Here is a 25,278-nt window from a genome sequence, read left to right on the forward strand (position 1 = left end):
GTATATGAGGCGGCCTCTGGTAGACGCTGTATATGGGGCGGCCTCTGGTAGAAGCTGTATATGGGGCGGCCTCTGGTAGACGCTGTATATGGGGCGGCCTCTGGTAGGAGTTGTATATGGGGCGGCCTCTGGTAGGAGCTGTATATGGGGCGGCCTCTGGTAGGAGCTGTATATGGGGCGGCCTCTGGTAGACGCTGTATATGAGGCGGCCTCTGGTAGGAGCTGTATATGGGGCGGCCTCTGGTAGACGCTGTATATGAGGCGGCCTCTGGTAGACGCTGTATATGAGGCGGCCTCTGGTAGACGCTGTATATGGGGCGGCCTCTGGTAGACGCTGTATATGGGGCGGCCTCTGGTAGGAGCTGTATATGGCGCGGCCTCTGGTAGGAGCTGTATATGGAGCGGCCTCTGGTAGGCGCTGTACATGGGGCGGCCTCTGGTAGACGCTGTATATGGAGCGGCCTCTGGTAGACGCTGTAAATGGAGCGGCCTCTGGTAGGAGCTGTATGTGGGGCGGCCTCTGGTAGACGCTGTATATGGAGCGGCCTCTGGTAGACGCTGTATATGGAGCGGCCTCTGGTAGACGCTGTATATGGAGCGGCCTCTGGTAGGAGTTGTATATGAGGCGGCCTCTGGTAGACGCTGTATATGGGACGGCCTCTGGTATACGCTGTATATGGGGCGGCCTCTGGTAGGAGTTGTATATGAGGCGGCCTCTGGTAGACGCTGTATATGGGGCGGCCTCTGGTGGACGCTGTATATGGAGCGGCCTCTGGTAGACGCTGTATATGGGGCGGCCTCTGGTAGACGCTGTATATGGAGCGGCCTCTGGTAGGAGTTGTATATGAGGCGGCCTCTGGTAGACGCTGTATATGGGACGGCCTCTGGTATACGCTGTATATGGGGCGGCCTCTGGTAGGAGTTGTATATGAGGCGGCCTCTGGTAGACGCTGTATATGGGGCGGCCTCTGGTAGACGCTGTATATGGGGCGGCCTCTGGTAGACGCTGTATATGGAGCGGCCTCTGGTAGGAGCTGTATATGGAGCGGCCTCTGGTAGGAGCTGTATATGGAGCGGCCTCTGGTAGGAGCTGTATATGGAGCGGCCTCTGGTAGGCGCTGTATATGGGGCGGCCTCTGGTAGACGCTGTATATGGGGCGGCCTCTGGTAGACGCTGTATATGGGGCGGCCTCTGGTAGGAGCTGTATATGGGGCGGCCTCTGGTAGGAGCTGTATATGGGGCGGCCTCTGGTAGACGCTGTATATGGGGCGGCCTCTGGTAGGAGCTGTATATGGGGCGGCCTCTGGTAGGAGCTGTATATGGGGCGGCCTCTGGTAGGAGCTGTATATGGGGCGGCCTCTGGTAGGAGCTGTATATGGGGCGGCCTCTGGTAGGAGCTGTATATGGGGCGGCCTCTGGTAGGAGCTGTATATGGGGCGGCCTCTGGTAGGAGCTGTATATGGGGCGGCCTCTGGTAGACGCTGTATATGGGGCGGACTCTGGTAGGAGCTGTATATGGGGCGGCCTCTGGTAGACGCTGTATATGGGGCGGCCTCTGGTAGGAGCTGTATATGGGGCGGCCTCTGGTAGACGCTGTATATGGGGCGGCCTCTGGTAGACGCTGTATATGGGGCGGTGTCACGATTCACCTGACCGCTGTCACCAATGGGTCAGGATTCCCACCGTGACCGTGACCCCTACGTCACGGATTGAGGTGACTTTAGGCCAACAGACGGCTATCACATGTGTAGGGGGGCTTATCTTAGTTATCCCTCCACTCCACGATGTGATGAAAACCCACACACAAGGCTATTGACCTCTTGCTTACAGCAGGGGCTTATTCTAGGTATCCCACTGCTTTTCTATATACCACGAACTGCAGGGATTTATGTATATCCCGCTTACAGTTCCACTTAACACTTGCAGCTCTCTGGCGCCCCCTTACTCTCAGGTCAGATTAGGTACTGCACCCTGGGTAATTAGTCGCCAGAAAGGCTGCCTGCTATGTACTGGCTATTGGGCACGCTGCAGCGACGCGATAACTACTCCCACTCAGGCAGGAACAATAATTATTAACGCCGCAGCCGCTACAACATAACCTAAAAGTCTGCACACTTCTCGCTGCCACCAGCTTCGATTAAACGGGTCCGAAGCTAACCCAACACAGCGTAATTCTCTTCAAGAGACAGGGTACGTTTAGAGCATGGATGAACGAACTAATATGAAATATTATATCCCATAAAAATAATTAGGCAGTGCTTTATCAAAAATAGTTTATAAAGATGTTACAAATGAGACAATTGCAAATATGTACCAGGGTAATTATAACATAAAGGGAATAAATGAGAAAAAGCAACACTTACATGTTCAAAGCATGACAGGCAAGCAGGCTAGTTGAGTTTTCCATATGTCCCAGCTCATTAGGACGTGAGCAGGGCTCTTCCAGGAGAAGACAAGAAGTCCAGAAGAAGAAATCCAGCAGAGAGACTGAGCTGGGGAGCCTGCCACAACTTAATACCTTAAGGCTTTGACATCACAGAAGGGCTGGCTTATCCAGACCCTCCTCTCTCTCTACATTCTGAGTACTTCAATCTTAAATTTATCTACTTGCTATAACTTCGCTACAACACATGACAGAGTCAGACCAAACCTATCATTCATCTCGGATTAACGTGAGCATTCTAATGAGATCAAATATGTCATATCTGGGATACATATTTACAGAGAAAACCCTACTTCTTTACCAGACGGAGTTAGAAGCCCGAGTTTCAAGGGATGGGTAGATACACCGAGTGAGGATAAGAATAGATATTTTCGTATTTCTAGCTTAAATCGTTTGCCTAATATCTAACAAAAACTAAACAAAGAATCTTTCATGGATCATTGAAGTTTCTACTTCACTGATAGCTGAACAAGAGCTTACACAGGAAATGCCGGTCGTAAATTCCGTTCGGCCATAAAACACCCCACACTCTCTGAGAAGGAAAGCCAGGAATTGGCAGCTACAAACTGTTACTCCAAGAAGGGGGGCTTAGCCCACGCAGGCTAGCAAGAGAACTACTTATGATATTTCATACCATATCGTGACAGGCGGCCTCTGGTAGGAGCTGTATATGGGGCGGCCTCTGGTAGACGCTGTATATGGGGCGGCCTCCGGTAGACGCTGTATATGAGGCGGCCTCTGGTAGGAGCTGTATATGGGGCGGCCTCTGGTAGACGCTGTATATGGGGCGGCCTCTGGTAGACGCTGTATATGGGGCGGCCTCTGGTAGACGCTGTATATGGGGCGGCCTCTGGTAGACGCTGTATATGGGGCGGCCTCTGGTAGGAGCTGTATATGGGGCGGCCTCTGGTAGACGCTGTATATGGGGCGGCCTCTGGTAGGAGCTGTATATGGGGCGGCCTCTGGTAGGAGCTGTATATGGGGCGGCCTCTGGTAGGAGCTGTATATGGGGCGGCCTCTGGTAGACGCTGTATATGGGGCGGCCTCTGGTAGACGCTGTATATGGGGCGGCCTCTGGTAGGAGCTGTATATGGGGCGGCCTCTGGTAGGCGCTGTATACGGGGCGGCCTCTGGTAGGCGCTGTATACGGGGCGGTCTCTGGTAGGAGCTGTATACGGGGCGGCGTCTGGTAGGAGCTGTATATGGGGCGGCCTCTGGTAGACGCTGTATATGGGGCGGCCTCTGGTAGGCGCTGTACATGGGGCGGCCTCTGGTAGGCGCTGTACATGGGGCGGCCTCTGGTAGGCGCTGTACATGGGGCGGCCTCTGGTAGGCGCTGTACATGGGGCGGCCTCTGGTAGGCGCTGTACATGGGGCGGCCTCTGGTAGGCGCTGTACATGGGGCGGCCTCTGGTAGGCGCTGTACATGGGGCGGCCTCTGGTAGGCGCTGTACATGGGGCGGCCTCTGGTAGGCGCTGTACATGGGGCGGCCTCTGGTAGGCGCTGTACATGGGGCGGCCTCTGGTAGGCGCTGTACATGGGGCGGCCTCTGGTAGGCGCTGTATATGGGGCGGCCTCTGGTAGGCGCTGTATATGGGTGTTGTGACTACACAGCCTTTTATCTTAATTAATCAGACGTCTATTTTCAGTAAGCCAGGAGCCATTGACTTATCTATATGATGACCTTTGAATGTATACTTTTTTTCTTCAGTTGGTCAAGATTCACAATTTTTGACTCCTTTTTCATGCAGGGTTTGCTGGTATGTTGACTACACATTGTCCAGGCCATGCAGTTTGTTGACTCGCAAAACATAGGAAAAACTAGATAGATTAAATAATCAAACAATGTAAGTCGATCTTATCACCATTTTTCCCCTCTATCTGTGAATTTTGGCTTGAAGGACACTTAACTATAAAAAGAGGTAATATGCCTCTAACATGAGACAGATATGCAGCCCAGACATCCAAAGAACGAGAGATTCTGTACAGGACAGCAGCTAAGACATAATGGCTCAATCACAAGGGACAGATTTGTCATTCTACAGGATGGCAGCTTAGAGGACCTCAGCCCTGGCTGTAAGAATACAGATCTGCTCAACTGACCATTGCTGAACCATGGATACGTTTGGAGGAAGCCAGGCATGAGACCCTCCGGTTGCCTGGCTCCATGGAGATGTTCAGAGAAGACAGGTTGTGACTAGAGTTGAGCGAATATGTTCAGAATCGGTTGCCGAATCTGAATTTGCCACATTCGTGCCATATTGGTACCCTATTCGTGCCAAATTTATGTTTGATGATCGGTTCCGAACATATTCGATAATTTCTACTCCCATTGACTCTAATGACGTTCGTCTGTGTTCGGCGAATATTGAAAAAATAATATTTGCTGCCGATCGTATTCGGACCCAAATCTGAACAAATTCACTCAACTCTAGTTGTGACCCTCCGGTCACCTGGCCTTGTACCTTGAATGGACTGTCATCTTCCTACACTTGTCGTTACCTCCTCTCGGTGCGTGCCACAAATGGGGTAGTCGGCCCTGGGAGCTCTGAAGTCACAGGAGCCATTATCCCCATGAGTCATGTAATGTGCACCAACTTGGGTACGGTGCCCGGACTGTTCTATGTGTTATGTGCCTGTTTTGTGGTTCAATAAAGCATTGCCACACTGTGTTACCCTCACCCGGTGTTGTCTGAGTAGCCTTATGCCAACAGTAAAAGGAAAGTGGGCGTTCGGAGGGACAATCCCTGGTCGATGAGGTTTCAACTAGCGGACGAGAGTGCTCGCTGACCCCCTCCACCCATGTCTCCACAGGTGCGGTGTCTGGTAGGCAATGTATATGGTGGTGAGAGTTGTGGAGGCTGGACAGTGGTGAGAAATGTGGACCGTGGTGAGAGCCGTGGAGGCTGGACAGTGGAGGGCGGACGGTGGTGAGAAATGTGGATGGTGGTGAGAGCCGTGGAGGCTGGATAGTGGTGAGAAATGTGGATGGTGGTGAGAACCGTGGAGGCTGGACAGTGGAGGGCGGACGGTGGTGAGAAATGTGGAACGTGGTGAGAGATGTGGAGGGTGGACGGTGGTGAGAAATGTGGATGGTGGTGAGAGCCGTGGAGGGTGGACGGTGGTGAGAGCCGCGGACGGTGGTGAGAGCCGTGGAGGGCGGACGGTGGTGAGAGCCGTGGACAGTGGTGAGAGCCGTGGAGGGCAGACGGTGGTGAGAGCCGTGGAGGGCGGACGGTGGTGAGAGCCGAGGACGGTGGTGAGAGCCGCGGACGGTGGTGAGAGCCGTGGAGGGCGGACGGTGGTGAGAGCCGCGGACGGTGGTGAGAGCCATGGAGGGCGGACGGTGGTGAGAGCCGTGGAGGGCGGACGGTGGTGAGAGCTGCGGACGGTGGTGAGAGCCGAGGACGGTGGTGAGAGCCGTGGAGGGCGGACGGTGGTGAGAGGCGTGGACAGTGGTGAGAGCCGTGGAGGGCAGACGGTGGTGAGAGCCGAGGACGGTGGTGAGAGCCGCGGACGGTGGTGAAAGCCGCGGACGGTGGTGAGAGCCATGGAGGGCGGACGGTGGTGAGAGCTGCGGACGGTGGTGAGAGCCGAGGACGGTGGTGAGAGCCGTGGAGGGCGGATGGTGGTGAGAGCCGTGGAGGGCAGACGGTGGTGAGAGCCGTGGAGGGCGGACGGTGGTGAGAGCCGAGGACGATGGTGAGAGCTGAGGACGGTGGTGAGAGCCGAGGACGGTGGTGAGAGCCATGGAGGGCGGACGGTGGTGAGAGCCGCGGACGGTGGTGAGAGCCGAGGACGGTGGTGAGAGCCGTGGAGGGCGGACGGTGGTGAGAGCCGCGGACGGTGGTGAGAGCCATGGAGGGCGGACGGTGGTGAGAGCCGTGGACAGTGGTGAGAGCCGTGGAGGGCAGACGGTGGTGAGAGCCGTGGAGGGCGGACGGTGGTGAGAGCCGAGGACGGTGGTGAGAGCCGCGGACGGTGGTGAGAGCCGTGGAGGGCGGACGGTGGTGAGAGCCGCGGACGGTGGTGAGAGCCATGGAGGGCGGACGGTGGTGAGAGCCGTGGAGGGCGGACGGTGGTGAGAGCTGCGGACGGTGGTGAGAGCCGAGGACGGTGGTGAGAGCCGTGGAGGGCGGACGGTGGTGAGAGGCGTGGACAGTGGTGAGAGCCGTGGAGGGCAGACGGTGGTGAGAGCCGAGGACGGTGGTGAGAGCCGCGGACGGTGGTGAAAGCCGCGGACGGTGGTGAGAGCCATGGAGGGCGGACGGTGGTGAGAGCTGCGGACGGTGGTGAGAGCCGAGGACGGTGGTGAGAGCCGTGGAGGGCGGATGGTGGTGAGAGCCGTGGAGGGCAGACGGTGGTGAGAGCCGTGGAGGGCGGACGGTGGTGAGAGCCGAGGACGATGGTGAGAGCTGAGGACGGTGGTGAGAGCCGAGGACGGTGGTGAGAGCCATGGAGGGCGGACGGTGGTGAGAGCCGCGGACGGTGGTGAGAGCCGAGGACGGTGGTGAGAGCCGTGGAGGGCGGACGGTGGTGAGAGCCGCGGACGGTGGTGAGAGCCATGGAGGGCGGACGGTGGTGAGAGCCGCGGACGGTGGTGAGAGCCGCGGACGGTGGTGAGAGCCATGGAGGGCGGACGGTGGTGAGAGCCGCGGACGGTGGTGAGAGCCATGGAGGGCGGACGGTGGTGAGAGCCGTGGAGGGCGGACGGTGGTGAGAGCCGCGGACGGTGGTGAGAGCCGTGGAGGGCGGACGGTGGTGAGAGCCGCGGACGGTGGTGAGAGCCGAGGACGGTGGTGAGAGCCATGGAGGGCGGACGGTGGTGAGAGCCGCGGACGGTGGTGAGAGCCATGGAGGGCGGACGGTGGTGAGAGCCATGGAGGGCGGACGGTGGTGAGAGCCGTGGAGGGCGGACGGTGGTGAGAGCTGCGGACGGTGGTGAGAGCCGCGGACGGTGGTGAGAGCCGTGGAGGGCGGACCGTGGTGAGAGCCGTGGACGGTGGTGAGAGCCGTGGAGGGCGGACGTGGTTCGAGCTGTGTGGCGCGGACGTCCACTCTCCTGCCCGCTGGGGGCGCTGTTCGGCTACATTCCCATTCGGGCTGTGGCCAGTGACAATGGCTCTGAGTAGCCGCAGCTTTAGGACGATAAGTCCCAGCATTTCTTCTGGTTTCTATGTGATGCCTCAGCTTATAGTCTTGTCTCCATGGTTACCGTTCTGCACCTGTCAGGTTTTATAAATAAAGTTATTTGTTGTTGAAGACCAAACATCTGCGCTCTGTATTGACGTCATGACGCAGCTTGGCCCCGCCCTACGCGCAGGCCGCAGAGGTGGGAGGAGACTGTGGGTGACGTCACGGACTCTACCTCCCACCTGCATTGTGTTGGTCCCCGGGCTGGGGAGCTGAGAGCCGGCGGAGGCCCAGCAGCAGCAGCGGCGGCGGGTGAGTGCGGAGGAGCTGCCGGCCCCGCTGTACACGGCTGCCGGTCTGGGTGCGGTGACGGAGTGTGAGCCCCGCGGCCGGGACCCGGGGAGACATCGCCGGCTCTAATGTCACGGTGTCAGTCAGCGGAGCGCCCCCCCACGGTCTCAGTCAGCGGAGAGCCTCCCCCACCCCCACGGTGTCAGTCAGCGGAGCCCCCCCCCCCCCACGGTGTCAGTCAGCGGAGCCCCCCCCCCCACACGGTGTCAGTCAGCGGAGCCCCCCCCCCACGGTGTCAGTCAGCGGAGCCCCCCCCCCCCACACGGTGTCAGTCAGCGGAGCCCCCCCCCCACGGTGTCAGTCAGCGGAGCCCCCCCCCACACGGTGTCAGTCAGCGGAGCCCCCCCCACACGGTGTCAGTCAGCGGAGCCCCCCCCCACACGGTGTCAGTCAGCGGAGCCCCCCCCACGGTATCAGTCAGCGGAGCCCCCCCCCCACACGGTGTCAGTCAGCGGAGCCCCCCCCCCCCCACACGGTGTCAGTCAGCGGAGCCCCCCCCACGGTATCAGTCAGCGGAGCCCCCCCCCCCACACGGTGTCAGTCAGCGGAGCCCCCCCCCCCCCACGGTGTCAGTCAGCGGAGCCCCCCCCCCCCACGGTGTCAGTCAGCGGAGCCCCCCCCCCACACGGTGTCAGTCAGCGGAGCCCCCCCCACGGTATCAGTCAGCGGAGCCCCCCCCCCCCACACGGTGTCAGTCAGCGGAGCCCCCCCCCCACACGGTGTCAGTCAGCGGAGCCCCCCCACGGTATCAGTCAGCGGAGCCCCCCCCCCCACACGGTGTCAGTCAGCGGAGCCCCCCCCCCACACGGTGTCAGTCAGCGGAGCCCCCCCCACGGTGTCAGTCAGCGGAGCCCCCCCCCCCCCCCCCCCACACGGTGTCAGTCAGCGGAGCCCCCCCCCCACCACGGTGTCAGTCAGCGGAGCCCCCCCCCCCCACGGTGTCAGTCAGCGGAGGCCCCCCCCCCCACGGTGTCAGTCAGTGGAGCCCCCCCCACACGGTGTCAGTCAGCGGAGCCCCCCCCCCCCACACGGTGTCAGTCAGCGGAGCCCCCCCCCCCACGGTGTCAGTCAGCGGAGCCCCCCCCCCCCACACGGTGTCAGTCAGCGGAGCCCCCCCCCCACGGTGTCAGTCAGCGGAGCCCCCCCCCACACGGTGTCAGTCAGCGGAGCCCCCCCCCACACGGTGTCAGTCAGCGGAGCCCCCCCCCACACGGTGTCAGTCAGCGGAGCCCCCCCCCCCCCACGGTGTCAGTCAGCGGAGCCCCCCCCCACACGGTGTCAGTCAGCGGAGCCCCCCCCCACACGGTGTCAGTCAGCGGAGCCCCCCCCACGGTATCAGTCAGCGGAGCCCCCCCCCCACACGGTGTCAGTCAGCGGAGCCCCCCCCCCACACGGTGTCAGTCAGCGGAGCCCCCCCCACGGTATCAGTCAGCGGAGCCCCCCCCCCACACGGTGTCAGTCAGCGGAGCCCCCCCCCCCCCACACGGTGTCAGTCAGCGGAGCCCCCCCCACGGTATCAGTCAGCGGAGCCCCCCCCCCACACGGTGTCAGTCAGCGGAGCCCCCCCCCCCCACGGTGTCAGTCAGCGGAGCCCCCCCCCCACGGTGTCAGTCAGCGGAGCCCCCCCCCCACACGGTGTCAGTCAGCGGAGCCCCCCCCACGGTATCAGTCAGCGGAGCCCCCCCCCCACACACGGTGTCAGTCAGCGGAGCCCCCCCCCCACACGGTGTCAGTCAGCGGAGCCCCCCCCCACACGGTGTCAGTCAGCGGAGCCCCCCCACGGTATCAGTCAGCGGAGCCCCCCCCCCCACACGGTGTCAGTCAGCGGAGCCCCCCCCCCACACGGTGTCAGTCAGCGGAGCCCCCCCCACGGTGTCAGTCAGCGGAGCCCCCCCCCCCCCCCCCCACACGGTGTCAGTCAGCGGAGCCCCCCCCCACCACGGTGTCAGTCAGCGGAGCCCCCCCCCCCCACGGTGTCAGTCAGCGGAGGCCCCCCCCCCCACGGTGTCAGTCAGTGGAGCCCCCCCCACACGGTGTCAGTCAGCGGAGCCCCCCCCACACGGTGTCAGTCAGCGGTGCCCCCCCCCCCCCCACGGTGTCAGTCAGCGGAGCCCCCCCCACACGGTGTCAGTCAGCGGAGGCCCCCCCCCCCACGGTGTCAGTCAGTGGAGCCCCCCCCACACGGCGTCAGTCAGCGGAGCCCCCCCCCCACGGTGTCAGTCAGCGGAGGCCCCCCCCCCCACGGTGTCAGTCAGTGGAGCCCCCCCCACACGGTGTCAGTCAGCGGAGCCCCCCCCACACGGTGTCAGTCAGCGGTGCCCCCCCCCCCCCCCACGGTGTCAGTCAGCGGAGCCCCCCCCACACGGTGTCAGTCAGTGGAGCGCCCCCCCCCCACGGTGTCAGTCAGCGGAGCCCCCCCCACGGTGTCAATCAGCGAAGCCCCCCCCCCACGGTGTGAGTCAGCGGAGCCCCCCCCACACGGTGTCAGTCAGTGGAGCGCCCCCCCCCCCACGGTGTCAGTCAGCGGAGCCCCCCCCCCCACGGTGTCAGTCAGCGGAGCCCCCCCCCTCACGGTGTCAGTCAGCGGAGCCCCCCCCCCACGGTGTCAGTCAGCGGAGCCCCCCCCACACGGTGTCAGTCAGTGGAGCGCCCCCCCCCCCCACGGTGTCAGTCAGCGGAGCCCCCCCCCACGGTGTCAATCAGCGAAGCCCCCCCCCACGGTGTGAGTCAGCGGAGCCCCCACACGGTGTCAGTCAGCGGAGCCCCCCCCACACGGTGTCAGTCAGTGGAGCGCCCCCCCCCACGGTGTCAGTCAGCGGAGCCCCCCCCCCCACGGTGTCAGTCAGCGGAGCCCCCCCCCTCACGGTGTCAGTCAGCGGAGCCCCCCCCCTCACGGTGTCAGTCAGCGGAGCCCCCACACACACGGTGTCAGTCAGCGGAGCCCCCCCCCCACGGTGTCAGTCAGCGGAGCCCCCCCCCCACGGTGTCAGTCAGCGGAGCCCCCCCCCCCACGGTGTCAGTCAGCGGAGCCCCCCCCACACACGGTGTCAGTCAGTGGAGCGCCCCCCCCACACACGGTGTCAGTCAGCGGAGCCGCCCCCCCCCCCCCACGGTGTCAGTCAGCGGAGCCCCCCCCCCCCCCCCCCCACACGGTGTCAGTCAGCGGAGCCCCCCCCCCCCCACACACACGGTGTCAGTCAGCGGAGCCCCCACCCCCCCCACACGGTGTCAGTCAGCGGAGCCGCCCCCCCCCCCCACGGTGTCAGTCAGCGGAGCCCCCCCCCCCCACACGGTGTCAGTCAGCGGAGCCCCCCCCCCCCCACACACGGTGTCAGTCAGCGGAGCCCCCCCCCCCACACACACGGTGTCAGTCAGCGATGGTCAGTGGAGCAGATCTGTGTCTGTGGTCCCCTCAGTGGCCTCCTGTAGAGTGGCGCCTCTAGTTGGCCGGGGCTGTTCGCTGTCTCTTATTTGTCATGTTTTTGTCAGTCGGTTCAGTTATCGCCGTGGTTACCGGCTTGGGTGCTTGGTTTGTGCTCTCTTCTTATGGATACAACTAGATGGTGGCCTGATTCTAACGCATCGGGTATTCTAGAATATGCATGTCCACCTAGTATATAGCAGAGCCACGTAGTATATTGCCCAGCACAGAGGCACGTAGTATAGAGGCTTAAAAAAATAAATACACATATGCTCACCTATAGCACGTTGTAGTCCTGCTATACTCACCATCCGCCGCCTTTCCCGCTCCTCGCCGCGCTCCCGGGACCGCTCCATTGCAAGCGGCAGCTTCCCGTCCCAGGGCTGGTGTGAGCAGGACCTATGATGACGTCACGGCAGGTCCTTGTCGCACACCAGCCCTGGGACGAGAGCGGAAGCTGCCGCTTGCAATGGAGCGGTCCCGGGAGCGCGGCGAGGAGCGGGAAAGGCAGCGGATGGTGAGTATAGCAGGTTTTTGTTTTTATTATTATTTTTAACATGACCTATTTTTACTATTGATGCCGCATAGGCAGCATCAATAGTAAATAGTTGGGGACACACAGGGTTAATGGCAGCGGTAACGGAGTGCGTTACACCGCGGGCCGTTACCGCTGCCATTAACCCTGTGTGAGCGGTGAGTGGAGGGGATTACGGAGCGGGCGCCGGGCAGTGAGTGCAGGAGAGGGACTAATCGGACTGTGGCCGTCGCTGATTAGTCGCAGCAGCCATGACAGGCAGCTGCCAAGACCAATCAGCGAATGAATAACCGTGACAGAAGGACAGACAGACAGATGGAAGTGACCCTTAGACAATTATATATATAGATGTGTCGTGGGACTGCTGAGGGGGCAGCTGCTGCGTGCGCTGGAATGCTGAGAGCTCTCAGGTGCTGCTCACCAGGGTTCCCTGAAATCAGATTCCTTCCTCCTAAGTCACCTGAGATCTCGGGAGCAGGTTCTGGTGGATAGTGGTGCGTGGATAGTGGTGCGTGGATAGTGGTGCGTGGATAGTGGTGCGTGGATAGTGGTGCGTGGATAGTGGTGGGTGGAAGTGTCTGTGTTTTCCCAGAGGTTTCTCTTGGCTTTATACTGAAATGAGCAAAAAAATGTGGTTGTTCCAGCTCTGAGCTCTGCATACCGCGGGCAGCAGCGAGCTGGTGTGACGAGCTGGTGTGGCGCTGTGTCGTGGAGGTGGCGGCGGTTCTGGGGCACAGGTCACTCGCGGTCACTGATCTCCCGCAATCGCTGTGTGTTCCCTTGTTCACCAGTTTATGTTGCAGACAGAATGCCGGGTGCCATTAGCTGGAGGATGTGATGTGCCAGGATGGGGCAGCTGCCAGGGGCTCTCACAAGATGCAGTTGGCACTTAGATCTTCCCGGAATGTAGGAAGCGTCTTGTCCTCGCAGGCAGAGCAGTGGGGGCAGGGCTGCAGCCATCTATCACAGCGAGCCGCCGTCAGCCACTGTCCCTGGTGAGTGACGAGTGCAGAGGACGAACATGTCAGAGATCTCCGCAGACGTCTTATTTCGCTTTACTTATTGGATTGTTAACGTTGTTACTTATGACTGTTGTGTTTCAAATTGTTAAACTGTAAAGCACCGCGGAATATGTTGGCACTATATAAATAAAGATTATTATTAGTTTACACACCCCGGCAGAATTTTTGTTTTCTTGGCTTTTTTTCAGAGGATATACCGGTAAATGATAACACCAAAACTTTTAGGCTATGTGCACACGTGGCGGATTTGACGCTGCAGATTCGCAGCAGTTTTCCATCCTGTTTACAGTACCATATAGACCTATGGAAAACAAAATCCGCAGTGCACATGCTGCGGAAAATACCCCGCGGAAACGCTGCGTTGTATTTTCTGCACACAATTCTTTGTGTGGATTCCTCAGATTTTACACCTCCTCCTCTATAGGTATCCGCAGGTGGTAAAACTGCAGGTGGAATCGGCACAAAAAACGCTGAAAATCCACAGGTAAAACGCAGTGCATTTTACCTGCGGATTTTTCAATCGCTGAGCAGAAAAATCTGCACAGAAATCTACAACGTGTGCATATAGGCTTTCTCCACTCATGGTCAGTGGTTGGGTGAAGCCATTTATTGTCAGACTACTGTGTTTTCTATTTTTACATCATGACAACTCAAAACATCCAAATGACCCTGATCAAAAGTTCACACACCCTGGTGATTTTGGCCTGATAACATGCACAGAAGTTGTCACAAATGGGTGTGAATGGCTACTAAAGGTAACATCCTCACCTGTGACCTGTTTGCTTGTAATCAGTGTGTGCATAAAAGCTGAGTGAGTTTCTGGGGTCCAGACTGACTCTTGCATCTTTCATCCAGCCACTGACGTTTCTGGATTGTGAGTCATGGGGAAAGCAAAAGAATTGTCAACGGATCTACGGGAAAAGGTAGTTGAACTGTATAAAGCAGGAAAGGGATACAAAAAGATATCCAAGGAATTGATAATGCCAGTCAGCAGCGTTCACACTGTGATTAACAAATGGAAAATCAGGGGCTCTGTAAAAACAAAACCACGGTCAGGTAGAACAACAAAAATGTCCACAACAGCCAGGAAAATTGTTCGGGATGCAAAGAAAAACCCACAAATAACAGTAGCTGAAATACAGGACTCTCTGAAAACTAGCGGTGTGGCTGTCCCAAGATGCACAATAAGGAGGCACTTGAAGAAAAATGGGCTGCATGGTCGAGTCGCCAGAAGAAAGCCATTACTGCGCAAATGCCACAAAGTATCTCAAATACAATACGCAAAACAGCACAGAGACAAGCCTCAAAACTTCTGGAACAAGGTAATTTGGAGCGATGAGACCAAAATTGAACTTTTTGGCCACAACCATAAACTGTACATTTGGAGAGAGGTCAACAAGGCCTATGATGAAAGGAACACCATTCCTACTGTAAAGCATGGAGGTGGATCGCTGATGTTTTGGGGATGTGTGAGCTACAAAGGCACAGGAAACGTGGTCAAAGTTGAAAGAAAGATGAATGCAGAACGCTATCCGCAAATACTGGAGGGAAATTTGCAATCAACAGCCCTGACATAACAACGATCCAAAACACAAGGCCAAGTCGTCCTGTGATTGGCTACAGCAGAACAAAGTGAAGGTTCTGGAGTGGCCATCTCAGTCTCCTGACCTCAGTATCATTGAGCCACTCTGGGGAGATCTCAAGCGCGCAGTTCATGCTAGACAGCCCAGGAATTTACAGGAACTGGAGGCTTTATGCCAAGTAGAGTGGGCAGCTTTACCATCTGAGAAAATAAAGAACCTCATCCACAACTACCACAAAAGACTTCAAGCTGTCATTGATGTTAGAGGGGGCAACACACGGTATTAAGAAATGGGGGATGTGAACTTCTGATCAGGGTCATTTGGATGTTTTGGGTTGTCAATATGATCTAAAAAGAGAAAACACAGTAGTGACAATAAATGACTTCACCCAACCACTGACCATGAGTGGAAAAAAGTTAAAAGTTTTGGTGTTATCCATATTCTCTGAAAAAAAGACTAAGAAAGCAAAAATTCTGCCGGGGTGTGTAAACTTTTGAGCACAACTGTACATAATGGCGCTCTATAGAGGGAGGATTATCGGTGGCCGGTGAGCTTGTGTCCTGTATGTAATGGCTCTATAGAGGAGGATTATCGGTGGCCGGTGAGCTTGTGTCCTGTATGTAATGGCTCTATAGAGGAGGATTATTAGTGGCCGGTGAGCTTGTGTCCTGTATGTAATGGCTCTATAGAGGAGGATTATCGGTGGCCGGTGAGCTTGTGTCCTGTATGTAATGTCTCTATAGAGGAGGATTATCGGTGGCCGGTGAGCTTGTGTCCTGTATGTAATGTCTCTATAGAGGAGGATTATCGGTGGCCGGTGAGCTTGTGTCCTGTATGTAATGGCTCTATAGAGGAGGATTATCGGTGGCCGGTGAGCTTGTGTCCTGCGTGTAATGGCTCTATAGAGGAGGATTATCGGTGGCCGGTGAGCTTGTGTCCTGTGTGTAATGGCTCTATAGAGGAGGATTATCGGTGGCCGGTGAGCTTGTGTCCTGTATGTAATGGCTCTATAGAGGAGGATTATCGGTGGCCGGTGAGCTTGTGTCCTGTGTGTAATGGCTCTATAGAGGATTATCGGTGGCCGGTGAGCTTGTGTCCTCTATGTAATGGCTCTATAGAGGAGGATTATCGGTGGCCGGTGAGCTTGTCCTGTATGTAATGGCTCTATAGAGGAGGATTATCGGTGGCCGGTGAGCTTGTGTCCTGTATGTAATGTCTCTATAGAGGAGGATTATCGGTGGCCGGTGAGCTTGTGTCCTGTGTGTAATGGCTCTATAGAGGAGGATTATCGGTGGCCGGTGAGCTTGTCCTGTATGTAATGGCTCTATAGAGGAGGATTATCGGTGGCCGGTGAGCTTGTGTCCTGTATGTAATGTCTCTATAGAGGAGGATTATCGGTGGCCGGTGAGCTTGTGTCCTCTATGTAATGGCTCTATAGAGGAGGATTATCGGTGGCCGGTGAGCTTGTCCTGTATGTAATGGCTCTATAGAGGGAGGATTATCGGTGGCCGGTGAGCTTGTGTCCTGTATGTAATGGCTCTATAGAGGAGGATTATCGGTGGCCGGTGAGCTTGTGTCCTGTATGTAATGGCTCTATAGAGGGAGGATTATCGGTGGCCGGTGAGCTTGTGTCCTGTATGTAATGGCTCTATAGAGGAGGATTATTAGTGGCCGGTGAGCTTGTGTCCTGTATGTAATGGCTCTATAGAGGAGGATTATCGGTTGCCGGTGAGCTTGTGTCCTGTATGTAATGGCTCTATAGAGGAGGATTATCGGTTGCCGGTGAGCTTGTGTCCTGTATGTAATGGCTCTATAGAGGAGGATTATCGGTGGCCGGTGAGCTTGTGTCCTGTATGTAATGTCTCTATAGAGGAGGATTATCGGTGGCCGGTGAGCTTGTGTCCTGTATGTAATGTCTCTATAGAGGAGGATTATCGGTGGCCGGTGAGCTTGTGTGTAATGTCTCTATAGAGGAGGATTATCGGTGGCCGGTGAGCTTGTCCTGTATGTAATGGCTCTATAGAGGAGGATTATCGGTGGCTGGTGAGCTTGTGTCCTGTATGTAATGGCTCTCTAGAGGAGGATTATCGGTGGCCGGTGAGCTTGTGTCCTGTATGTAATGGCTCTATAGTGGGAGGATTATCGGTGGCCGGTGAGCTTGTGTCCTGCATGTAATGGCTCTATAGAGGAGGATTATCGGTGGCCGGTGAGCTTGTGTCCTGCGTGTAATGGCTCTATAGAGGAGGATTATCGGTGGCCGGTGAGCTTGTGTCCTGTGTGTAATGGCTCTATAGAGGAGGATTATCGGTGGCCGGTGAGCTTGTGTCCTGTATGTAATGGCTCTATAGAGGAGGATTATCGGTGGCCGGTGAGCTTGTGTCCTGTGTGTAATGGCTCTATAGAGGAGGATTATCGGTGGCCGGTGAGCTTGTGTCCTGTGTGTAATGGCTCTATAGAGGAGGATTATCGGTGGCCGGTGAGCTTGTGTCCTGTATGTAATGGCTCTATAGAGGAGGATTATCGGTGGCCGGTGAGCTTGTGTCCTGTATGTAATGGCTCTATAGAGGAGGATTATCGGTGGCCGGTGAGCTTGTGTCCTGTATGTAATGGCTCTATAGAGGAGGATTATCGGTGGCCGGTGAGCTTGTGTCCTGTGTGTAATGGCTCCATAGAGGGAGGATTATCGGTGGCCGGTGAGCTTGTGTCCTGTGTGTAATGTCTCTATAGAGGAGGATTATCGGTGACCGGTGAGCTTGTGTCCTGTATGTAATGGCTCTATAGAGGAGGATTATCGGTGGCCGGTGAGCTTGTGTCCTGTGTGTAATGTCTCTATAGAGGAGGATTATCGGTGGCCGGTGAGCTTGTGTCCTGTGTGTAATGGCTCTATAGAGGGAGGATTATCGGTGGCCGGTGAGCTTGTGTCCTGTATGTAATGGCTCTATAGAGGGAGGATTATTAATGGCCGGTGAGCTTGTGTCCTGTATGTAATGTCTCTATAGAGGAGGATTATCGGTGGCCGGTGAGCTTGTGTCCTGTGTGTAATGGCTCTATAGAGGAGGATTATCGGTGACCGGTGAGCTTGTGTCCTGTATGTAATGGCTCTATAGAGGAGGATTATCGGTGGCCGGTGAGCTTGTCCTGTGTGTAATGTCTCTATAGAGGAGGATTATCGGTGGCCGGTGAGCTTGTCCTGTGTGTAATGTCTCTATAGAGGAGGATTATCGGTGGCCGGTGAGCTTGTGTCCTGTATGTAATGGCTCTATAGAGGAGGATTATCGGTGGCCGGTGAGCTTGTGTCCTGTGTGTAATGGCTCTATAGAGGATTATCGGTGGCCGGTGAGCTTGTGTCCTCTATGTAATGGCTCTATAGAGGAGGATTATCGGTGGCCGGTGAGCTTGTCCTGTATGTAATGGCTCTATAGAGGAGGATTATCGGTGGCCGGTGAGCTTGTGTCCTGTATGTAATGTCTCTATAGAGGAGGATTATCGGTGGCCGGTGAGCTTGTGTCCTGTGTGTAATGGCTCTATAGAGGAGGATTATCGGTGGCCGGTGAGCTTGTCCTGTATGTAATGGCTCTATAGAGGAGGATTATCGGTGGCCGGTGAGCTTGTGTCCTGTATGTAATGTCTCTATAGAGGAGGATTATCGGTGGCCGGTGAGCTTGTGTCCTCTATGTAATGGCTCTATAGAGGAGGATTATCGGTGGCCGGTGAGCTTGTCCTGTATGTAATGGCTCTATAGAGGGAGGATTATCGGTGGCCGGTGAGCTTGTGTCCTGTATGTAATGGCTCTATAGAGGAGGATTATCGGTGGCCGGTGAGCTTGTGTCCTGTATGTAATGGCTCTATAGAGGGAGGATTATCGGTGGCCGGTGAGCTTGTGTCCTGTATGTAATGGCTCTATAGAGGAGGATTATTAGTGGCCGGTGAGCTTGTGTCCTGTATGTAATGGCTCTATAGAGGAGGATTATCGGTTGCCGGTGAGCTTGTGTCCTGTATGTAATGGCTCTATAGAGGAGGATTATCGGTTGCCGGTGAGCTTGTGTCCTGTATGTAATGGCTCTATAGAGGAGGATTATCGGTGGCCGGTGAGCTTGTGTCCTGTATGTAATGTCTCTATAGAGGAGGATTATCGGTGGCCGGTGAGCTTGTGTCCTGTATGTAATGTCTCTATAGAGGAGGATTATCGGTGGCCGGTGAGCTTGTGTGTAATGTCTCTATAGAGGAGGATTATCGGTGGCCGGTGAGCTTGTCCTGTATGTAATGGCTCTATAGAGGAGGATTATCGGTGGCTGGTGAGCTTGTGTCCTGTATGTAATGGCTCTCTAGAGGAGGATTATCGGTGGCCGGTGAGCTTGTGTCCTGTATGTAATGGCTCTATAGTGGGAGGATTATCGGTGGCCGGTGAGCTTGTGTCCTGCATGTAATGGCTCTATAGAGGAGGATTATCGGTGGCCGGTGAGCTTGTGTCCTGCGTGTAATGGCTCTATAGAGGAGGATTATCGGTGGCCGGTGAGCTTGTGTCCTGTGTGTAATGGCTCTATAGAGGAGGATTATCGGTGGCCGGTGAGCTTGTGTCCTGTATGTAATGGCTCTATAGAGGAGGATTATCGGTGGCCGGTGAGCTTGTGTCCTGTGTGTAATGGCTCTATAGAGGAGGATTATCGGTGGCCGGTGAGCTTGTGTCCTGTGTGTAATGGCTCTATAGAGGAGGATTATCGGTGGCCGGTGAGCTTGTGTCCTGTATGTAATGGCTCTATAGAGGAGGATTATCGGTGGCCGGTGAGCTTGTGTCCTGTATGTAATGGCTCTATAGAGGAGGATTATCGGTGGCCGGTGAGCTTGTGTCCTGTATGTAATGGCTCTATAGAGGAGGATTATCGGTGGCCGGTGAGCTTGTGTCCTGTGTGTAATGGCTCCATAGAGGGAGGATTATCGGTGGCCGGTGAGCTTGTGTCCTGTGTGTAATGTCTCTATAGAGGAGGATTATCGGTGACCGGTGAGCTTGTGTCCTGTATGTAATGGCTCTATAGAGGAGGATTATCGGTGGCCGGTGAGCTTGTGTCCTGTGTGTAATGTCTCTATAGAGGAGGATTATCGGTGGCCGGTGAGCTTGTGTCCTGTGTGTAATGGCTCTATAGAGGGAGGATTATCGGTGGCCGGTGAGCTTGTGTCCTGTATGTAATGGCTCTATAGAGGGAGGATTATTAATGGCCGGTGAGCTTGTGTCCTGTATGTAATGTCTCTATAGAGGAGGATTATCGGTGGCCGGTGAGCTTGTGTCCTCTATGTAATGGCTCTATAGAGGAGGATTATCGGTGGCCGGTGAGCTTGTGTCCTGTATGTAATGTCTCTATAGAGGAGGATTATCGGTGGCCGGTGAGCTTGTGTCCTGTGTGTAATGGCTCTATAGAGGAGGATTATCGGTGGCCGGTGAGCTTGTCCTGTGTGTAATGGCTCTATAGAGGAGGATTATCGGTGGCCGGTGAGCTTGTGTCCTGTATGTAATGGCTCTATAGAGGAGGATTATCGGTGGCCGGTGAGCTTGTGTCCTGTGTGTAATGTCTCTATAGAGGAGGATTATCGGTGGCCGGTGAGCTTGTGTCCTGTGTGTAATGTCTCTATAGAGGAGGATTATCGGTGGCCGGTGAGCTTGTGTCCTGTATGTAATGTCTCTATAGAGGAGGATTATCGGTGGCCGGTGAGCTTGTCCTGCATGTAATGGCTCTATAGAGGAGGATTATCGGTGGCCGGTGAGCTTGTCCTGTGTGTAATGTCTCTATAGAGGAGGATTATCGGTGGCCGGTGAGCTTGTCCTGCATGTAATGGCTCTATAGAGGAGGATTATCGGTGGCCGGTGAGCTTGTCCTGTGTGTAATGGCTCTATAGAGGAGGATTATCGGTGGCCGGTGAGCTTGTGTCCTGCATGTAATGGCTCTATAGAGGAGGATTATCGGTGGCCGGTGAGCTTGTGTCCTTTATGTAATGTCTCTATAGAGGAGGATTATCGGTGGCCGGTGAGCTTGTGTCCTGCATGTAATGGCTCTATAGAGGAGGATTATCGGTGGCCGGTGAGCTTGTGTCCTGTGTGTAATGTCTCTATAGAGGAGGATTATCGGTGGCCGGTGAGCTTGTGTCCTGTGTGTAATGGCTCTATAGAGGAGGATTATCGGTGACCGGTGAGCTTGTCCTGTATGTAATGGCTCTATAGAGGAGGATTATCGGTGGCCGGTGAGCTTGTGTCCTGTGTGTAATGGCTCTATAGAGGAGGATTATCGGTGGCCGGTGAGCTTGTGTCCTGTATGTAATGTCTCTATAGAGGAGGATTATCGGTGGCCGGTGAGCTTGTCCTGTATGTAATGGCTCTATAGAGGAGGATTATCGGTGGCCGGTGAGCTTGTCCTGTGTGTAATGTCTCTATAGAGGAGGATTATCGGTGGCCGGTGAGCTTGTCCTGTGTGTAATGGCTCTATAGAGGAGGATTATCGGTGGCCGGTGAGCTTGTGTCCTGTATGTAATGTCTCTATAGAGGAGGATTATCGGTGGCCGGTGAGCTTGTCCTGTGTGTAATGGCTCTATAGAGGAGGATTATCGGTGGCCGGTGAGCTTGTGTCCTGTATGTAATGTCTCTATAGAGGAGGATTATCGGTGGCCGGTGAGCTTGTCCTGTGTGTAATGGCTCTATAGAGGAGGATTATCGGTGGCCGGTGAGCTTGTGTCCTGTATGTAATGTCTCTATAGAGGAGGATTATCGGTGGCCGGTGAGCTTGTGTCCTGTATGTAATGGCTCTATAGAGGAGGATTATCGGTGGCCGGTGAGCTTGTGTCCTGTATGTAATGTCTCTATAGAGGAGGATTATCGGTGGCCGGTGAGCTTGTCCTGTATGTAATGGCTCTATAGAGGAGGATTATCGGTGGCCGGTGAGCTTGTCCTGTGTGTAATGTCTCTATAGAGGAGGATTATCGGTGGCCGGTGAGCTTGTCCTGTGTGTAATGTCTCTATAGAGGAGGATTATCGGTGGCCGGTGAGCTTGTGTCCTGTATGTAATGTCTCTATAGAGGAGGATTATCGGTGGCCGGTGAGCTTGTCCTGTGTGTAATGGCTCTATAGAGGAGGATTATCGGTGGCCGGTGAGCTTGTGTCCTGTATGTAATGTCTCTATAGAGGAGGATTATCGGTGGCCGGTGAGCTTGTCCTGTGTGTAATGTCTCTATAGAGGAGGATTATCGGTGGCCGGTGAGCTTGTGTCCTGTATGTAATGGCTCTATAGAGGAGGATTATCGGTGGCCGGTGAGCTTGTGTCCTGTATGTAATGTCTCTATAGAGGAGGATTATCGGTGGCCGGTGAGCTTGTGTCCTGTATGTAATGTCTCTATAGAGGAGGATTATCGGTGGCCGGTGAGCTTGTGTCCTGTATGTAATGGCTCTATAGAGGAGGATTATCGGTGGCCGGTGAGCTTGTCCTGTGTGTAATGTCTCTATAGAGGAGGATTATCGGTGGCCGGTGAGCTTGTCCTGTGTGTAATGGCTTTCTTATCGGTGTGTGATTGTCTTGGTGATTGGCATCGTGTGTTTGTCTCCGGTACTTCTGCTGTGATCGGGCTTTTTTCCGTCGCTCTTTCACCCAGTGTCATCTGCTGACAGGCGTCCAGTGACCACAGCGTCTTTCTCGCTGTCAGCAGACGGTCTGAGCCTGTGCAGTGACACTCAGCACTTCATAGTGTGGTGGGTCGGGGGTCCGGGGTTCCTGCGTGAGGGCGGTGATTGATGAGTTGTAAGCCTGGTGTGGTTTCTGCCTTCGTAGAGCTGCGTCCACCAGTCGCTATAAATGAATACGTGGATTTTGTTTCTTATTTTCCGTGGGCTGGAGGAGCCGCACCTGCTGCACGTTTCCATCCTCTGCTTATACTGATTTTCCAATTGATACCGCCATTCGTACATTCATGTTTAATGAATACCGCAGAAACTTTCCCAGCATAAATGCTTAAAGGGAATGTGTCCCCAAGTTTCTGCTTTTACATCTTCGATTCCAGCAATGTCACTCACTGGGCTCCTTGCTTCAATTTTGATAAATCCCTGTTTTATCGGCTACAAATCTACCAATTCTGTGTAACCATGCCCCCTTCACTGATTGGAACCTCTCTCTGTACACTGCATAGGCAGAAAGCTGGCAAACAGTGATTGGTCGGGGTTATACAGGACTCATGAATATGGAGGACTGCATAGCAGCAGGTTTACTAGTCCTCTAGTGATTATCTCCTGCTGATAAAACTACAGAAAACAGCCCAGTAAGTGACCCATCCGGGTCTTTGTCTCTTCATATGCTGCCCTCAGATTAAACAGAATTTGTCACTAGAATTTTTCCACCTAATCTGCTGAGATCCTACTTTATGAAACTTTTTTTTTTCAGTACTTCTTTATTTTCAAGTGTGTTTTTTTGTTGTTTTTTTTTTTTTCATTCGCACTGATTCATTGTAACAAACAAGGAGGAATAGATCCGGGCAGGTTTTCAGGCCCTAACTCCGGGGTGCCCGACCCTCAGCCTGACATGGATGCATCCAACACAGATTTCCACAGGACCGCAGTGCACAACCCCATAGGCAGAGGCCTGTGCGTGCGCCCGCCGCATGCTATACTGAATGTCGCTGCGCATAGGACTAGACAAGGGCCGATGCCAGGACATTGTGTGGGAGCACGTTCCACCATCGCAGCTGTGCACCTTCATGGCACCTCCAGGGTCTGGGTGAGTCTGTATACTGCAGTCTCTCCTATGTGATGCGTATACAGCAGTCTGTGTCTTCTATGTATGTGATGTAGGACTGCACGGTGGCTCAGTGGTTAGCACTGTATGGTGGCTCAGTGGTTAGCACTGTTGCTTTACAGCGCTGGGGTCCTGGGTTCAAATCCCACCATGACCACATCTGCAAGGAGTTTGTAAGTTCTCCCCAAGTTTGTGTGTGTTTCCTCCGGCTTCCTCGCACTCCAAAAGCATATGATAGGCAATCTAGATTGTGATACCTAATGAGAGCACCACAATAAACACCACACACACCGCTCCAGAGCACGAGCATACCATTACCTGAAAATAAAGATTAAACAACAACCACAAGACGGATTTCATCTCCAGGTATCACTGTAATCAGTATAACGGCGCCGACCTGACACTGTCTGTAGTCACTGAGCACAATCTTGATCACAGGCATCAGTGTAATCAGTATAACGGCACTGACCTGACACTGTCTGTAGTCACTGAGCACAATCCTGATCACAGGTATCAGTGTAATAAGTATAACAGCACTGACCTGACACTGTCTGTAGTCACTGAGCACAATCCTGATCACAGGTATCAGTGTAATCAGTATAACGGCGCCGACCTGACACTGTCTGTAGTCACTGAGCACAATCCTGATCACAGGTATCAGTGTAATCAGTATAACGGCGCCGACCTGACACTGTCTGTAGTCACTGACCACAATCGTGATCACAGGTATCAGTGTAATCAGTATAACGGCACCGACCTGACACTCTGTAGTCACTGAGCACAATCCTGATCACAGGTATCAGTGTAATCAGTATAACGGCACCGACCTGACACTGTCTGATCACAGGTATCAGTGTAATCAGTATAACGGCGCCGACCTGACACTGTCTGTAGTCACTGAGCACAATCCTGATCACAGGTATCAGTGTAATCAGTATAACGGCACCGACCTGACATTGTCTGTAGTCACTGAGCACAATCCTGATCACAGGTATCAGTGTAATCAGTATAACGGCGCCGACCTGACACTGTCTGTAGTCACTGAGCACAATCCTGATCACAGGTTCCCTGTAAACCAGAGAGTCATGTCACAGAAAATTAATAAATAACATTTCCCACATGTCTACTTTACATCAGCACAATTTTTTTAAACATTATTTTTTTTTTGTTAAAACTTGACCAGCAATTTCTTATTTGCAAAACCATTTTTTTTTTAGGGACCACATCACTTGAAGTGACTTTGAGGGGTCTATATGACAGAAAATACCCAAAAGTGACCCCATTCTAAAATTTGCACCCCTCAATATGCTCAACCACATTCCAGAAGTTTATTTAACTCTTCAGGTGCTTCACAGGAATTGGAGCAATGTGGAAGAAAAAATGAACATGTAAGGGTTTTTTTTTCACAAATTCTACTTTAGACCATTTTTTTTTTTTTTTATTTCACAAGTGTGACAGGAGAAAACGGACCCCAAAATGTGGTGTTCTATTTCTCCTTGGTACACTGACACCCTATATGTGGGAAGAAAACTACTGTTTGGGTGCACAGCAGGGCTCAGAAAGGAAGGTGTGACGTTTTGGTATTCGACTTTGGACAAGAAAAAGTAAAGAGTGAAAATTGAAAATTTGCGTTGCAGTGACTGGTGCGTTGCAGTGACTGGTGCGTTGCAGTGACTGGTGCGTTGCAGTGACTGGTGCGTTGCAGCGACTGGTGCATTGCAGCGACTGGTGCATTGCAGCGACCTACGCCTTGCAGCGACCGGTGCGTTGGAGCGACCGCCGGTGCGTTGGAGCGACCGCCGGTGCGTTGGAGCGACCGCCGGTGCGTTGGAGCGACCGCCGGTGCGTTGGAGCGACCGCCGGTGCGTTGGAGCGACCGGTGCGTTGGAGTGACCGATGCGTTATGTCCAGCTCATGCTTCATGAGGCACGCACCCGTAAATTAGTCGGACTCTCATCCCTTTCAGATATGCCAAACATGTGGGCGCTATCTGTGGTTTGGGCACACTGGGGCTCAGAAGGGAGGG

At 54.9% G+C, this 25,278-nt stretch overlaps 2 protein-coding genes across 3 annotated transcripts in view; one reads left to right on the forward strand and one right to left on the reverse strand.

The window, feature by feature from the left end:
- Positions 1–5,207: 5,207 nt before the first annotated feature.
- Positions 5,208–7,607, reverse strand: LOC138680830 (uncharacterized protein DKFZp434B061-like). The gene has a single exon (XM_069768070.1). It carries the CDS (start codon positions 7,605–7,607, stop codon positions 5,208–5,210), a length of 2,400 nt encoding a protein of 799 aa, XP_069624171.1.
- A 153-nt stretch (positions 7,608–7,760) lies between these two features.
- Positions 7,761–25,278, forward strand: part of TMEM63B (transmembrane protein 63B) — a 53,124-nt gene continuing 35,606 nt past the window's right edge. For both annotated transcript variants that reach the window (XM_069768262.1, XM_069768263.1), the window contains exon 1: positions 7,761–7,890. The gene's annotated coding sequence lies outside the window, so the exon portion shown is untranslated. The remainder of the gene's footprint in view (positions 7,891–25,278) is intronic.

This window comes from Ranitomeya imitator, chromosome 5 (genome assembly GCF_032444005.1).
Source record: "Ranitomeya imitator isolate aRanImi1 chromosome 5, aRanImi1.pri, whole genome shotgun sequence".
Taxonomy (NCBI): domain Eukaryota; kingdom Metazoa; phylum Chordata; class Amphibia; order Anura; family Dendrobatidae; genus Ranitomeya; species Ranitomeya imitator.